Below are 18,169 nucleotides of genomic sequence, written 5' to 3' on the forward strand. Positions count from 1 at the left end.
GTGAAAGTGTATAAACTAAGGGAGGAGGAAGTTCGGGCGAGATATAAGCGACTATTGGCAGAAAGGTGGGCTAGTGCAAAGATGAGTAGTGGGGGGGTTGAAGAGGGTTGGAATAGTTTTAAAAATGCAGTATTAGAATGTGGGGCAGAAGTTTGTGCTTATAGGAGGGTGGGGGCAGGAGGAAAGAGGAGTGATTGGTGGAATGATGAAGTAAACGGTGTGATAAAAGAGAAAAAGGTAGCTTACGAGAGGTTTTTACAAAGCAGAAGTGTTATAAGAAGAGCAGAGTATATGGAGAGTAAAAGAAAGGTGAAGAGAGTGGTGAGAGAGTGCAAAAGGAGAGCAGATGAAAGAGTGGGAGAGGCACTGTCAAGAAATTTTAATGAAAATAAGAAAAAATTTTGGAGTGAGTTAAACAAGTTAAGAAAGCCTAGGGAAAGTATGGATTTGTCAGTTAAGAACAGAGTAGGGGAGTTAGTAGATGGGGAGAGGGAGGTATTAGGTAGATGGTGAGAATATTTTGAGGAACTTTTAAATGTTAAGGAAGAAAGGGAGGCGGTAATTTCATGCACTGGCCAGGGAGGTATACCATCTTTTAGGAGTGAAGAAGAGCAGAATGTAAGTGTGGTGGAGGTACGTGAGGCATTACGTAGAATGAAAGGGGGTAAAGCAGCTGGAACTGATGGGATCATGACTGAAATGTTAAAAGCAGGGGGGGATATAGTGTTGGAGTGGTTGGTACTTTTGTTTAATAAATGTATGAAAGAGGGGGAGGTACCTAGGGATTGGCGGAGAGCATGTATAGTCCCTTTATATAAAGGGAAAGGGGACAAAAGAGATTGTAAAAATTATAGAGGAATAAGTTTACTGAGTATACCAGGAAAAGTGTACGGTAGGGTTATAATTGAAAGAATTAGAGGTAAGACAGAATGTAGAATTGCGGACGAGCAAGGAGGCTTCAGAGTGGGTAGGGGATGTGTAGATCAAGTGTTTACATTGAAGCATATATGTGAACAGTATTTAGATAAAGGTAGGGAAGTTTTTATTGCATTTATGGATTTAGAAAAGGCATATGATAGAGTGGATAGAGGAGCAATGTGGCAGATGTTTCAAGTATATGGAATAGGTGGTAAGTTACTAAATGCTGTAAAGAGCTTTTATGAGGATAGTGAGGCTCAGGTTAGGGTGTGTAGAAGAGAGGGAGAATACTTCCCGGTAAAAGTAGGTCTTAGACAGGGATGTGTAATGTCACCATGGTTGTTTAATATATTTATAGATGGGGTTGTAAAAGAAGTAAATGCTAGGGTGTTCGGGAGAGGGGTGGGATTAAATTATGGGGAATCAAATTCAAAATGGGAATTGACACAGTTACTTTTTGCTGATGATACTGTGCTTATGGGAGATTCTAAAGAAAAATTGCAAAGGTTAGTGGATGAGTTTGAGAATGTGTGTAAAGGTAGAAAGTTGAAAGTGAACATAGAAAAGAGTAAGGTGATGAGGGTATCAAATGATTTAGATAAAGAAAAATTGGATATCAAATTGGGGAGGAGGAGTATGGAAGAAGTGAATGTTTTCAGATACTTGGGAGTTGACGTGTTGGCGGATGGATTTATGAAGGATGAGGTTAATCATAGAATTGATGAGGGAAAAAAGGTGAGTGGTGCGTTGAGGTATATGTGGAGTCAAAAAACGTTATCTATGGAGGCAAAGAAGGGAATGTATGAAAGTATAGTAGTACCAACACTCTTATATGGATGTGAAGCTTGGGTGGTAAATGCAGCAGCGAGGAGACGGTTGGAGGCAGTGGAGATGTCCTGTCTAAGGGCAATGTGTGGTGTAAATATTATGCAGAAAATTCGGAGTGTGGAAATTAGGAGAAGGTGTGGAGTTAATAAAAGCATTAGTCAGAGGGCAGAAGAGGGGTTGTTGAGGTGGTTTGGTCATTTAGAGAGAATGGATCAAAGTAGAATGACATGGAAAGCATATAAATCTATAGGGGAAGGAAAGAGGGGTAGGGGTCGTCCTCGAAAGGGTTGGAAAGAGGGGTTAAAGGAGGTTTTGTGGGTGAGGGGCTTGGACTTCCAGCAAGCGTGCATGAGCGTGTTAGATAGGAGTGAATGGAGACGAATGGTACTTGGGACCTGACGATCTGTTGGAGTGTGAGCAGGGTAATACAGTGGACCCCCGCATAGCGAACTTAATCCGTGCAAGAGGGCTGGTCGTTATGCGAAATGTTCGCTATGCGAATTAATTTTCCCCATAAGAAATAATGGAAATAAAATTAATCCGTGCAAGACACCCAAAAGTATGAAAAAAAAATTTTTTTACCACAAAAAAATGTTAATTTTAGTACACACAAACTGAAAAAGGCATGCACAATTACATGACACTTACTTTTATTGAAGATCTGGTGATGATTGATGGGATGGGAGGAGGGGAGAGAGAGTGTTAGTGTTTAGAAGGGGAATCCCCTTCCATTAGGACTTGAGGTAGCAACTCCTTTTCCGGGGTTACTTCCCTTCTTCTTTTAATGCCACTAGGACCAGCTTGAGAGTCACTGGACCTCTGTCGCACAACAAATCTGTCCATAGAGCTCTGTACCTCCCGTTCCTTTACGATTTGTCTAAAATGGGCCACAACATTGTCATTGAAATAGTCACCAGCACGGCTTGCAACAGCTGTGTCAGGGTGATTTTCATCCATAAAGGTTTGCAGTTCAACCCACTGTGCACACATTTCCTTAATTTTTGAAGTAGGCACAATGGATTCCACAACTGGCATAGGCTTCTCAGGGTTAGCCCCAAACCCTTCAAAATCTTTCTTAATTTCCATACTAATTCTCACCCTTTTTACCACAGGGTTGGCACTAGAAGCTTTCTTGGGGCCCATGGTCACTTATTTTCCAGAAACAGCACCGAAAACACTGTAATAATACGAAATATTCCGAGTGTATGCTTGAATGTTACCGCGGAGGCTGGCTGGTAAACAATGGGACGGGCGGCACATGTGAGGCTGGCTGAGGCCGCACATTGGACGCGTCTCGGACGAAGGTCGCTGAGCGGGTTTTTGTCCACTATGCGGGGCAAAATTTTAGCGAACAAAGCGTTCGCTATGCGGATTGTTCGCTATGCAAAGCGTTCGCTATGCGGGGGTCCACTGTATTTAGTGAAGGGATTCAGGGAAACTGGTTATTTTCATATAGTCAGACTTGAGTCCTGGAAATGGGAAGTACAATGCCTGCACTTTAAAGGAGGGGTTTGGGATATTGGCAGTTTGGAGGGATATGTTGTGTATCTCTATACGTATATGCTTCTAAACTGTTGTATTCTGAGCACCTCTGCAAAAGCAGTGATAATGTGTGAGTGTGGTGAAAGTGTTGAATGATGAAAGTATTTTCTTTTTGGGGATTTTCATTCTTTTTTTTTGGGTCACCCTGCCTCGGTGGGAGACGGCCGACTTGTTGAAAAAAAAAAAAAATATATATATATATATATATATATATATATATATATATATATATATATATATATATATATATATATATATATATATATATATATATATATATATATATATATATATATATATATATATATATATAAAAAGGAGGTTTTGTGGGCGAGGGGCTTGGACTTCCAGCAAGCGTACATGAGCGTGTTAGATAGGAGTGAATGGAGACGAATGATACTTGGGACCTGACGATCTGTTGGAGTGTGAGCAGGGTAATGTTTAGCGAAGGGATTCAGGGAAACCAGTTATTTTCTTATAGTCGGACTTGAGTCCTGGAAATGGGAAGTACTATGCCTGCACTTTAAAGGAGGGGTTTGGGATATTGGCAGTTTGGAGGGATATGTTGTGTATCTATATACGTATATGCTTCTAAACTGTTGTATTCTGAGCACCTCCGCAAAAGCAGTGATAATGTGTGAGTGTGGTGAAAGTGTTGAATGATGATGAAAATATTTTCTTTTTGGGGATTTTCTTTCTTTTTTGGGTCACCCTGCCTTGGTGGGAGACGACCAACTTGTTGAAAAAATATATATATATATATATATATATATATATATATATATATATATATATATATATATATATTCTTATTCATTTTAGTAATCTTTACAGGAAAAGGGGTTACTAGCCCACTGTTCCTGGCATTTTAGTTGACTTTTACAACACGCATGGCTTACGGAGGAAAGATTCTTATTCCACTTCCCCATGGATATAAAAGGAAAAGTAATAAGACCAAGAACTATTAAGATAAAATCAAAGAAAACTCAGATAAGTGTGTATAAATAAATGTGTACATGTATGTGTAGTGTGTCCAAAGTGTAAGTAGAAGTAGCAAGACATACCTGTAATCTTGCATATTTATGAGACAGACAAAAGACACCAGCAATCCTACTATCATGTAAAACAATTACAGGCTTTTGTTTTACATTCATTTGGCAGGACGGTAGCACCTCCCTTGGTGGTTGCTGTCTACCAACCTACTACTACTACTAGAGAGGTATTAGGTAGATGGCGAGAATATTTTGAGGAACTTTTAAATGTTGAGTAAGAAAAGGAGGCGGTAATTTCATTCACTGGTCAGGGAGGTATACCATCTTTTAGGAGTGAAGAAGAGCAGAATGTAAGTGTGGGGGAGGTACGTGAGGCATTACGTAGAATGAAAGCGGGTAAAGCAGCTGGAACTGATGGGATCATGACAGAAATGTTAAAAGCAGGGGGGGGGATATAGTGTTGGAGTGGTTGGTACTTTTGTTTAATAAATGTATGAAAGAGGGGAAGGTACCTAGGGATTGGCGGAGAGCATGTATAGTCCCTTTATATAAAGGGAAAGGGGACAAAAGAGATTGTAAAAATTATAGAGGAATAAGTTTATTGAGTATACCAGGAAAAGTGTACGGTAGGGTTATAATTGAAAGAATTAGAGGTAAGACAGAATGTAGGATTGCGGATGAGCAAGGAGGTTTCAGAGTGGGTAGGGGATGTATAGATCAAGTATTTACATTGAAGCATATATGTGAACAGTATTTAGGTAAAGGTAGGGAAGTTTATATTGCATTTATGGATTTAGAAAAGGCATATGATACAGTGGATAGGGGAGCAATGTGGCAGATGTTGCAAGTATATGGAATAGGTGGTAAGTTACTAAATGCTGTAAAGAGTTTTTATGAGGATAGTGAGGCTCAGGTTAGGGTGTGTAGAAGAGAGGGAGACTACTTCCCGGTAAAAGTAGGTCTTAGACAGGGATGTGTAATGTCACCATGGTTGTTTAATATATTTATACAGTGGACCCCCGCATAACGGACGCCTTGCATAGCGGACAATCCGCATAGCGGACGCTTTGTTCGCTAAAATTTTGCCCCGCATAGTGGACAAAAACCCGCTCAGCGGCCTTCGTCCGAGACGCGTCCAATGTGCGGCCTGAGCCACGCTCACATGTTCCGCGGGTGGCATTGTTTACCAGCCAGCCTCCGCGGTAACATCCAAGCATACAATTGGAACATTTTGTATTATTACAGTGTTTTTGGTGATTTTTTTCTGGAAAATAAGTGACCATGGGCCCCAAGAAAGCTTCTAGTGCCAACCCTACAGCAATAAGGGTGAGAATTACTATGGAGATGAAGAAAAAGATCATTGATAAGTATGAAAGTGGAGTGCGTGTCTCCGAGCTGGCCAGGTTGTATAATAAACCCCAATCAACCATTGCTACTATTGGTGGTACAGCTGCTGCTGCTGCTGTACCACCGTCAGCTGCTGCTGCACTGTCAGCTGCTGCTGCTGTACCACCGTCAGCTGCTGCTGTAGTACCGTCTGCTGCTGCTGTAGCATCGTCTGCTGCTGCTGTAGCATCGTCTGCTGCTGCTGTAGCATCGTCTGCTGCTGCTGCTGCTGTAGCATCGTCTGCTGCTGCTGTAACATCGTCAGTTGCTGCTGTAGCATCGTCTGCTGCTGCTGTAGCATCGTCTGTTCCTGCTGTAGCATCGTCTGTTGCTGCTGTACCACCGTCAGCTGCTGCTGCTGCTGTACCACCGTTGTTGGTGTGGCTTATTGAGAATACCAAGAAACAATTAACCCCAGAGGGTTAGCTACCCAGGATAACCCAAGAAAGTCAGTGTCATCGAAGACTGTCTAACTTATTTCCATTGGAGTCCTTAATCTTGTCTCCCAGGATGCAACCCACACCAGTTGACTAACACCCAGGTGAACAGGGAAAATGCCTGGAACTAGTGCTCATATTGGTGAATTTAGAGCCAGCAAAGGTTGGTTTGAGAGATTTAAGAATCGTAGTGGCATACACAGTGTGATAAGGCCTGTTCTGGAAGAAAATACCAAACAGGACCTACAGTACTCAGGAGGAAAAGGCACTCCCAGGACACAGTGTCTCATCAGTCATTGCTGCATCTTCAATAAAGGTAAGTGTCATTTATTCTTCATTTAGTAGAGTAGTACATGCACAATATATATTGAGCATGTACTACTCTATTATTGTGCATGTATCCTTCTCTTTGTGTGTAGGAAAATGTATATTTCATGTGGTAAAATTTTTTTTTTCATACTTTTGGGTGTCTTGCACGGATTAATTTGATTTCCATTATTTCTTATGGGGAAAATTCATTCGCATAGCGAACATTTCGCATAACAGCCAGCCCTCTTGCACGGATTAAGGTCACTATGCGGGGGTCAACTGTAGATGGGGTTGTAAAAGAAGTAAATGCTAGGGTGTTCGGGAGAGGGGTGGGATTAAAATATGGGGAATCAAATTCAAAATGGGAATTAACACAGTTACTTTTTGCTGATGATACTGTGCTTATGGGAGATTCTAAAGAAAAATTGCAAAGGTTAGTGGATGAGTTTGGGAATGTGTGTAAAGGTAGAAAGTTGAAAGTGAACATAGAAAAGAGTAAGGTGATGAGGGTATCAAATGATTTAGATAAAGAAAAATTGGATATCAAATTGGTTAGGAGAAGTATGGAAGAAGTGAATGTTTTCAGATACTTGGGAGTTGACGTGTCGGCGGATGGATTTATGAAGGATGAGGTTAATTATAGAATTGATGAGGGAAACAAGGTGAGTGGTGCATTGAGGTATATATGGAGTCAAAAAATGTTATCTATGGAGGCAAAGAAGGGAATGTATGAAAATATAGTAGTACCAACACTCTTATATGGGTGTGAAGCTTGGGTGGTAAATGCAGCAGCGAGGAGACGGTTGGAGGCAGTGGAGATGTCCTGTCTAAGGGCAATGTGTGGTGTAAATATTATGCAGAAAATTCAGAGTGCGGAAATTAGGAGAAGGTGTGGAGTTAATAAAAGCATTAGTCAGAGGGCAGAAGAGGGGTTGTTGAGGTGGTTTGGTCATTTAGAGAGAATGGATGAAAGTAGAATGACATGGAAAGCATATAAATCTTTAGGGGAAGGAAGGCAAGGTAGGGGTCGTCCTCGAAAGGGTTGGAGAGAGGGGGTAAAGGAGGTTTTGTGGGCAAGGGGCTTGGACTTCCAGCAAGCGTGCATGAGCGTATTAGATAGGAGTGAATGGAGACGAATGGTACTTGGGACCTGACGATCTGTTGGAGTGTGAGCAGGGTAATATTTAGTGAAGGGATTCAGGGAAACCGGTTATTTTCATATACTCGGACTTGAGTCCTGGAAATGGGAAGCACAATGCCTGCACTTTAAAGGAGGGGTTTGGGATATTGGCAGTTTGGAGGGATATGTTGTGTATCTTTATATGTATATGCTTCTAAACTGTTGTATTCTGAGCACCTCTGCAAAAACTGTGATTATGTGTGAGTGTGGTGAAAGTGTTGAATGATGATGAAAGCATTTTCTTTTTGGGGATTTTTTTTTTCTGTTTTGGGTCACCCTGCCTCGGTGGGAGACGGCCGACTTGTTGAAAAAAAAAAATATGTATGTATATATATATATGTACAGGAGAGAGAGAGATTTTGGGAAATGTTGAGTGAATGCTTGGGGAGTTTTGAATCAAGTGTGAGAGTAATGGTGGTTGGGGATTTCAATGCTAAAGTGGGTAAAAATGTTATGGAGGGAGTAGTAGGTAAATTTGGGGTGCCAGGGGTAAATGTAAATGGGGAGCATTTAATTGAGCTATGTGTAGAAAGAAATTTGGTAATAAGTAATACATATTTTATGAAAAAGAGGATAAATAAATATACAAGGTATGATGTAGCACGTAATGAAAGTAGTTTCTTAGATTATGTATTGGTGGATAAAAGGTTGATGGGTAGGCTCCAGGTTGTACAGGTTTATAGAGGGGCAACTGATATATCGGTTCGTTATTTAGTTTTAGCTACAGTTAGAGTAAGAGGTAGATGGAAAAGAGGAAGGTGGCAACAAGAAGTAAGAGGGAGGTGAAAGTGTATAAGCTAAGGGAGGAGGAGGTTTGGGTGAGATATAAGCGACTATTGGCAGAAAGGTGGGCTAGTGCAAGGATGAGTAGTGGGTGGGTTGAAGAGGGTTGGAATAGTTTTAAAAATGCAGTATTAGAATGTGGGGCAGAAGCTTGTGGTTATAGGAGGGTGGGGGCAGGTGGGAAGAGGAGTGATTGGTGGAATGATGAAGTATAGGGCGTGATAAAAGAGAAAAAGTTAGCTTATGAGAGGTTTTTACAAAGCAGAGGTGTTATAAGAAGAGCAGAGTATATGGAGAGTAAAAGAAAGGTGAAGAGAGTGGTGAGAGAGTGCAAAAGGATAGCAGATGATAAAGTGGGAGAGGCACGGTCAAGAAATTTTAATGAAAATATGAAAAAATTTTGGAGTGAGTTAAACAAGTTAAGAAGCCTAGGGAAAGTATGGATTTGTCCGTTAAAAACAGAGTAGGGGAGTTAGTAGATGGGGAGAGGGAGGTATTATGTAGATGGCGAGAATATTTTGAGGAACTTTTAAATGTTGAGGAAGAAAAGGAGGCGGTAATTTCATGCACTGGCCAGGGAGGTGTTCCATCTTTTAGGAGTGAAGAAGAGCAGAATGTAAGTGTGGTGGAGGTACATGAAGCATTACGTAGAATGAAAGGGGGTAAAGCAGCTGGAACTGATGGGATCATGACAGAAATGTTAAAAGCAGGGGGGGGATATAGTGTTGGAGTGGTTGGTACTTTTGTTTAATAAATGTATGAAAGAGGGGAAGGTACCTAGGGATTGGCAGAGAGCATGTATAATCCCTTTATATAAAGGGAAAGGGGACAAAAGAGATTGTAAAAATTATAGAGGAATAAGTTTACTGAGTATACCAGGAAAAGTATACGGTAGGGATATAATTGAAAGAATTAGAGGTAAGACAGAATGTAGGATTGCGGATGAGCAGGGAGGCTTCAGAGTGGGTAGGGGATGTGTAGATCTTGTTTACATTGAAACATATATGTGAACAGTATTTAGATAAAGGTAGGGAAGTTTTTATTGCATTTATGGATTTAGAAAAGGCATATGATAGAGTGGATATAGGAGCAATGTGGCACATGTTGCAAGTATATGGAATAGGTGGTAAGTTACTAAATGCTGTAAGAGTTTTTATGAGGATAGTGAGGCTCAGGTTAGGGTGTGTAGAAGAGAGGGAGAATACTTCCTGATATAAGTAGGTCTTAGACAGGGATGTGTAATGCCACCATGATTGTTTAATATATTTATAGATGGGGTTGTAAAAGAAGTAAATGCTAGGGTGTTCGTGAGAGGGGTGGGATTAAATTATGGGGAATCAAATTCAAAATGGGAATTGACACAGTTACTTTTTGCTGATGATACTGTGTTTATGGGAGATTCTAAAGAAAAATTGCAAAGGTTAGTGGATGAGTTTGGGAAATGTGTGTAAAGGTAGAAAGTTGAAAGTGAACATAGAAAAGAGTAAGGTGATGAGGGCATCAAATGATTTAGATAAAGAAAACTTGGATATCAAATTGGGGAGGAGGAGTATGGAAGAAGTGAATGTTTTCAGATACTTGGGAGTTGACGTGTTGGCGGATGGATTTATGAAGGATGAGGTTAATCATTGAATTGATTAGGGAAAACAGGTGAGTGGTGCATTGAGGTATATGTGGAGTCAAAAAACGTGATCTATGGAGGGAAAGAATAGAATGTATGAAAGTATAGTGGTACCAACACTCTTATATGGATGTGAAGCTTGGGTGGTAAATGCAGCAGCGTGGAGACGGTTGGAGGCAGTGGAGATGTCCTGTCTAAGGGCAATGTGTGGTGTAAATATTATGCAGAAAATTCGGAGTTTTGAAATTAGGAGAAGGTGTGGAGTTAATAAAAGCATTAGTCAGAGGGCAGAAGAGGGGTTGTTGATTTGGTTTGGTCATTTAGAGAGAATGGATCAAAGTAGAATGACATGGAAAGCATATAAATCTATAGGGGAAGGAAGGATGGGTAGGGGTCGTCTTCGAAAGGGTTGGAGAGAGGGGGTAAAGGAGGCTTTGTGGGCAATGGGCTTGGACTTCCAGCAAGCGTGCGTGAGCATGTTAGATAGGAGTGAATGGAGACGAAAGGTACTTAGGACCTGACAATCTGTTGGAGTGTGAGCAGGGTAATATTTAGTGATGGGATTCAGGAAAACCGTTTATTTTCATATAGTCGGACTTGAGTCCTGGAAATGAGAAGTTCAATGCCTGCACTTTAAAGGAGGGGTTTGTGATATTGGCAGTTTGGAGTGATATGTTGTGTATTTTTAAACGTATATGCTTCTAAACTGTTGTATTCTGAGCACCTCTGCAAAAACAGTGATTATGTGTGAGTGTGGTGAAAGTGTTGAATAATGATGAAAGCATTTTCTTTTTGGGGATTTTCTTTCTTTTTTTGGGTCACCCTGCCTCAGTGGGAGACGACCGACTTGTTGAAATATATATATATATATATATATATATATATATATATATATATATATATATATATATATATATATATATATATATATATATATATATTCAACAAGTTGGTCGTCTCCCACCGAGGCAGGGTGACCCAAAAAAGAAAGAAAATCCCCAAAAAGAAAATACTTTCATCATCATTCAACACTTTCACCACACTCACACATTATCACTGCTTTTGCAGAGGTGCTCAGAATACAACAGTTTAGAAGCATATACGTATTAAGATACACAACATATCCCTCCAAACTGCCAATATCCCAAACCCCTCCTTCAAAGTGCAGGCATTGTACTTCCCATTTCCAGGACTCAAGTCCGACTATAAGAAAATAACCGGTTTCCCTGAATCCCTTCACTAAATATTACCCTGCTCACACTCCAACAGATCGTCAGGTCCCAAGTATCATTCGTCTCCATTCACTCCTATCTAACACGCTCATGCACGCTTGCTGGAAGTCCAAGCCCCTCACCCACAAAACCTCCTTTACCCCCTCTTTCCAACCCTTTCGAGGACGACCCCTACCCCTCTTTCCTTCCCCGATAGATTTTTATGCTTTCCATGTCATTCTACTTTGATCCATTCTCTCTAAATGACCAAACCACCTCAACAACCCCTCTTCTGCTCTCTGACTAATGCTTTTATTAACTCCACACCTTCTCCTAATTTCCACACTCCGAATTTTCTGCATAATATTTACACCACACATTGCCCTTAGATAGGACATCTCCACTGCCTCCAACCGTCTCCTCGCTGCTGCATTTACCACCCAAGCTTCACATCCATATAAGAGTGTTGGTACTACTATACTTTCATACATTCCCTTCTTTGCCTCCATAGATAACGTTTTTTGACTCCACATATACCTCAACGCACCACTCACCTTTTTTCCCTCATCAATTCTATGATTAACCTCATCCTTCATAAATCCATCCGCCGACACGTCAACTCCCAAGTATCTGAAAACATTCACTTCTTCCATACTCCTCCTCCCCAATTTGATATCCAATTTTTCTTTATCTAAATCATTTGATACCCTCATCACCTTACTCTTTTCTATGTTCACTTTCAACTTTCTACCTTTACACACATTCTCAAACTCATCCACTAACCTTTGCAATTTTTCTTTAGAATCTTCCATAAGCACAGTATCATCAGCAAAAAGTAACTGTGTCAATTCCCATTTTGAATTTGATTCCCCATAATTTAATCCCACCCCTCTCCCGAAAACCCTAGCATTTACTTCTTTTACAACCCCATCTATAAATATTATAAACAACCATGGTGACATTACACATCCCTCTCTAAGACCTACTTTTACCGGGAAGTATTCTCCCTCTCTTCTACACACCCTAACCTGAGCCTCACTATCCTCATAAAAGCTCTTTACAGCATTTAGTAAGTTACCACCTATTCCATAAACTTGGAACATCTGCCACATTGCTCCTCTATCCACTCTATCATATGCCTTTTATAAATCCATAAATGAAATAAAAACTTCCCTACCTTTCTCTAAATACTGTTCACATATATGCTTCAATGTAAACACTTGATCTACACATCCCCTACCCACTCTGAAGCCTCCTTGCTCATCCACAATTCTACATTCTGTCTTACCTCTAATTCTTTCAATTATAACTCTACCGTATACTTTTCCTGGTATACTCAGTAAACTTATTCCTCTATAATTTTTACAATCTCTTTTGTCCCCTTTCCCTTTATATAAAGGGACTATACATGCTCTCCGCCAATCCCTAGGTACCTTCCTCTCTTTCATACATTTATTAAACAAAAGTACCAACCACTCCAACACTATATCCCCCCATGCTTTTAACATTTCTGTCATGATCCCATCAGTTCCAGCTGCTTTACCCCCTTTCTTTCTACGTAATGCCTCACGTACCTCCACCACACTTACATTCTGCTCTTCTTCACTCCTAAAAGATGGTATACCTCCCTGGCCAGTGCATGAAATTACCGCCTCCCTTTCTTCCTCAACATTTAAAAGTTCCTCAAAATATTCTCGCCATCTACCTAATACCTCCCTCTCCCCATCTACTAACTCCCCTACTCTGTTTTTAACGGACAAATCCATACTTTCCCTAGTTTAACTCACTCCAAAAATTTTTCTTATTTTCATTAAAATTTCTTGACAGTGCCTCTCCCACTCTTTCATCTGCTCTCCTTTTGCACTCTCTCACCACTCTCTTCACCTTTCTTTTACTCTCCATATACTCTGCTCTTCTTATAACACTTCTGCTTTGTAAAAACCTCTCGTAAGCTACCTTTTTCTCTTTTATCACACCCTTTACTTCATCATTCCACCAATCACTCCTCTTTCCTCCTGCCCCCACCATCCTATAACCACAAACTTCTGCCCCACATTCTAATACTGTATTTTTAAAACTATTCCAACCCTTTTCAACCCCCCCACTACTCATCTTTGCACTAGCCCACCTTTCTGCCAATAGTCGCTTATATCTCGCCCGAACTTCCTCCTCCCTTAGTTTATACACTTTCACCTCCCTCTTACTTGTTGTTGCCACCTTCCTCTTTTCCCATCTACCTCTTACTCTAACTGTAGCTACAACTAAATAATGATCTGATATATCAATTGCCCCTCTATAAACATGTACATCCTGGAGCCTACCCATCAACCATTTATCCACCAATACATAATCTAACAAACTACTTTCATGACATGCTACATCATACCTTGTATATTTATTTATCCTCTTTTTCATTAAATATGTATTACTAATTACCATATTTCTTTCTACACATAGCTCAATTAAAGGCTCCCCATTTATATTTACCCCTGGCACCCCAAATTTACCTACTACTCCCTCCATAACATTTTTACCCACTTTAGCATTAAAATCCCCAACCACCATTACTCTCACACTTGATTCAAAACTCCCCACGCATTCACTCAACATTTCCCAGAATCTCTCTCTCTCCTCTACACTTCTCTCTTCTCCAGGTGCATATACGCTTACTATAACCCGCTTTTCACATCCAATCTTTATTTTACTCCATATAATCCTTGAATTTATGCATTTGTAGTCCCTCTTTTCCTACCATAGCTTATCCTTCAACATTATTGCTACTCCTTCTTTAGCTCTAACTCTATTTGAAACCCCTGACCTAATCCCATTTATTCCTCTCCATTGAAACTCTCCCACCCCCTTCAGCTTTGTTTCACTTAAAGCCAGGCCATCCAGTTTCTTCTCATTCATAACATCGACAATCATCTCTTTCTTATCATTTGCACAACATACACGCACATTCAGACTTCCCACTTTGACAATTTTCTTCTTCTTATTCCTTTTAGTAATCTTTACAGGAAAAGGGGTTACTAGCCCATTGTTCCCGGCATTTTAGTTGACTTTTACAACACGCATGGCTTACGGAGGAAAGATTCTTATTCCACTTCCCCATGGATATAAAAGGAAAAGTAATAAGACCAAGAACTATTAAGATAAAATCAAAGAAAACTCAGATGAGTGTGTATAAATAAACATGTACATGTATGTGTAGTGTGACCTAAGTGTAAGTAGAAGTAGCAAGACGTACCTGTAATCTTGCATATTTATGAGACAGACAAAAGACACCAGCAATCCTACCATCATGTAAAACAAATAAAGGCTTTCGTTTTACACTCACTTGGCAGGACGGTAGTACCTCCCTGGGTGGTTGCTGTCTACCAACCTACTACTGCTTATATATATATATATATATATATATATATATATATATATATTATATATATATATATATGTGTGTGTATATATATATATATATATATATATATATATATGTATATATATATTATATATATATGTATATATATATATATATATATATATAGGTAGTAGGTTGGTAGACAGCAACCGCCCAGGGAGGTACTACCGTCCTGCCAAGTGAGTGTAAAACGAAAGCCTGTAATTGTTTTACATGATGGTAGGATTGCTGGTGTCTTTTGTCTGTCTCATAAATATGCAAGATTACAGGTAAGTCTTGCTACTTCTACTTACACTTAGGTCACACTACACATACATGTACAAGCATATATATACACACCCCTCTGGGTTTTCTTCTATTTTCTTTCTAATTCTTGTTCTTGTTTATTTCCTCTTATCTCCATGGGGAAGTGGAACAGAATTCTTCCTCTATAAGCCATGTGTGTCGTAAGAGGCGACTAAAATGCCGGGAGCAAGGGGCTAGTAACCCCTTCTCCTGTATATTACTAAATTTAAAAGGAGAAACTTCAGTTTTTTCTTTTGGGCCACCCCACCTCAGTGGGATACGGCTGGTACGTTGAAAAAAAAAAAAAAAAAAAAAAAAAAAAAAATATATATATATATATATATATATATATATATATATATATATTTTTTTTTTTTTTTTTTTTTTTTTTTTTTTTTTTTTTTTTTTTCCTCCAACAAGTTGGTCATCTCCCACCGAGGCAGGGTGACCCAAAAAAGAAAGAAAATCCCCAAAAAGAAAATACTTTCATCATCATTCAACACTTTCACCACACTCACACATTATCACTGCTTTTGCAGAGGTGCTCAGAATACAACAGTTTAGAAGCATATACATATAAAGATACACAACATATCCCTCCAAACTGCCAATATCCCAAACCCCTCCTTTAAAGTGCAGGCATTGAACTTCCCATTTCCAGGACTCAAGTCCGACTATATGAAAATAACCGGTTTCTCTGAATCCCTTCACTAAATATTACCCTGCTCACACTCCAACAGATCGTCAGGTCCCAAGTATCATTCGTCTCCATTCACTCCTATCTAACACGCTCATGCACGCTTGCTGGAAGTCCAAGCCCCTCGCCCACAAAACCTCCTTTACCCCCTCTTTCCAACCCTTTCGAGGACGACCCCTTCCTCGCCTTCCTTCCCTTCTAGATTTATATGCTTTCCATGTCATTCTACTTTGATCCATTCTCTCTAAATGACCAAACCACCTCAACAACCCCTCTCCTGCCCTCTGACTAATGCTTTTATTAACTCCACACCTTCTCCTAATTTCCACACTCCGAATTTTCTGCATAATATTTACTGAGTTTAGTTATACTCTAGTAATTGTTTCCTCATAGAATAGTAAAAATAACTTACTAGCTGATTTGGAAGTATCTGAAGCAGAGCCCTATTTTTCAAATATGTTCTTCATCTCACATAACCTTGTTTTCCATAAAGTGCCTAATTTTGGAAACATATCATATTCATTATGAAAGAGTTTACTAAATATAGGGTTTTTTCTTTGCAGGAAAACGAGAGGGCAGTTTAAGTGAGAGCGAGGATGCTATGTCATACGAGTCACAACCTCAAACTCCCACAACTCCAGGAGATTACCATCCTAACTTCTCATCAGAGTTAGTTCCTGAAATAAATCCTGTAGCATTGACTGAACGGTATGTGGGAAGTTGTAGTAGTCAAGAGGTAGCATCAGCATGGGAACTCAGTGGTACCGATGGACCATCAAGAGCCAAAGAACCTCTCAAGCCTTCATCCAGTCTTCCTGATGTTCAAGGATATACAAGGTGAGAAATTCATGTTAGAATTTTCTTTTTTCCATGATGGTCTACACATTTCCAATATTAAAATGTTGCTAGATTTTTCGTTCTTATTTGTTTATCTTGTTTTTGTCATCAGTGTAGTTAATATTGTCCAGAATATTTATCATGGATATTGTATACACATTTGACCCTTTCACTGTCCACCACATAGATATATGTTGTTGATGCCCGGGTCCCCTCACATAGATCAACATCTAAAACTTAGCCCTCCCAGATTAGCTGAGCCTGGTAAATTTTGGCCCTGATAAGAGAGAATGGGTTTATATGGTGATTGCACAGCATAAAAAAAAATCCTGCACTACGCAGTGCATAATGGGAAAAGCAAAACTCTGACCTTGTGATTTGGTTTAAAATTGTGGGATTTTACTATATAAGGTATGTTGCACTTATCTTCAAGTGACAGTTCAAGAACACCAGCAGTTGCAGCCAGGGTTCTCCTTCAGTATGTCAGCTATCTATGTCCCAAAGGGCTGTAATAGAGCAATTATGAACAGGGTTAACACTTTCCCTGATGACCTATGTTCTCCAATATTTCAGGTATGTCACCTGGAAAGTTGTGGGCAAGTCTTGCTTGTGTTTGGGTAATTGCCCTCGTGTCACAGCATCACTATAGTTAACCTTGTCAATCCCTTATCAGTACTTATTTACTACAGTAAACTACAGCAAAATATGACCTTTGATAGGACTTACCTGGGTGTTTGTATCATACCCATTTAACACTTTGTGTCTTGACACCAGTATTGATGACTTGATTGCAGCTAATATGATTCTACTCTACCCTTGTCACTAGTCACAGTGAATGATTGTTTATTAACACGGGGATAGTTTGTTGTACACACTAGTGTTCGTTCACTAAATATGTTCAACATGCCATGTATCTTTCGAGTTATTTCAGTGTCACTCGAATTGCCATCACTTTTTTGTGAGAGTCACTCATCGACGATAATATGTCCACATTTAACCCTTTCAGGGTGGGTCTTGTTGTACTATGGCTTTGAAACGCGGGTCAGTCCCGTTATTCTACATGAGCTCAGCTTTCTCAGATAAGCTGTAATGGGTCTATGTGAAATGTGCTGCATATAAAAATGTCCTGCAGTATACAATGCATAATGAGAAAAAACTGTGACTGTGATTTTTGGTTTAAAAATAGCAACTTTGCAGTGTATTTTCAGATGTATTTTATGATTGTATTCTTGTTTCTTGGTCTCACTTGATAGAACGGAAGATATATTACATATAAGAATAGAGATGATTTTGATTGTTTTCAGGACAAAGTACCTTGAATTTGAGCTCAAAGTAGCAGAAATGTTCAAGTTTTGCCAATATTTCCAGGTACATGAATGACATCACTCGTCCAATACGTGTCCATCTGGACAGTCTAATATGCATTTAGGAATGCACCAAGTGAATGAGTTTGGTAGACTGGGACAATGGAATTAGCCAAAAATAAATTCAAATTCAAATATTTATTTCTTTGTAAAGCTTACAATGTGTGGTTTACATGCTGTAAGATTTTAATTACAAAGATGGCCACTATCATGCCTAGGCACTTCGGGGCTCAAAGTGGACAAAATTGTCAATACTAACTTAATGAGAGTGTAATTCCATAAGTTTTCCATCAAATTTCGTACTTTTGGTTTCATTACCTTCAGAAAAAGATTCTCTATCATTTCATAAGTAATTTTTTCTTTT

General features: G+C 39.5%; 1 protein-coding gene across 4 annotated transcripts in view; it reads left to right on the forward strand.

Annotated features, from left to right (window-relative positions):
* Nucleotides 1–18,169, forward strand: part of LOC128686671 (unconventional myosin-IXb) — an 857,686-nt gene that overhangs the window by 627,736 nt on the left and 211,781 nt on the right. For all 4 annotated transcript variants that reach the window (XR_011391908.1, XM_070084324.1, XM_070084325.1 and 1 more), the window contains one exon: nucleotides 16,168–16,441. Coding sequence is in view for 3 of the 4 variants with exons in the window: in XM_070084324.1 (XP_069940425.1) it covers nucleotides 16,168–16,441 (274 nt within the window). In the remaining variant the exon portion in view is untranslated. The remainder of the gene's footprint in view (nucleotides 1–16,167; nucleotides 16,442–18,169) is intronic.

Source organism: Cherax quadricarinatus, chromosome 12 (assembly GCF_038502225.1).
Source record: "Cherax quadricarinatus isolate ZL_2023a chromosome 12, ASM3850222v1, whole genome shotgun sequence".
In the NCBI taxonomy this organism is placed as follows: domain Eukaryota; kingdom Metazoa; phylum Arthropoda; class Malacostraca; order Decapoda; family Parastacidae; genus Cherax; species Cherax quadricarinatus.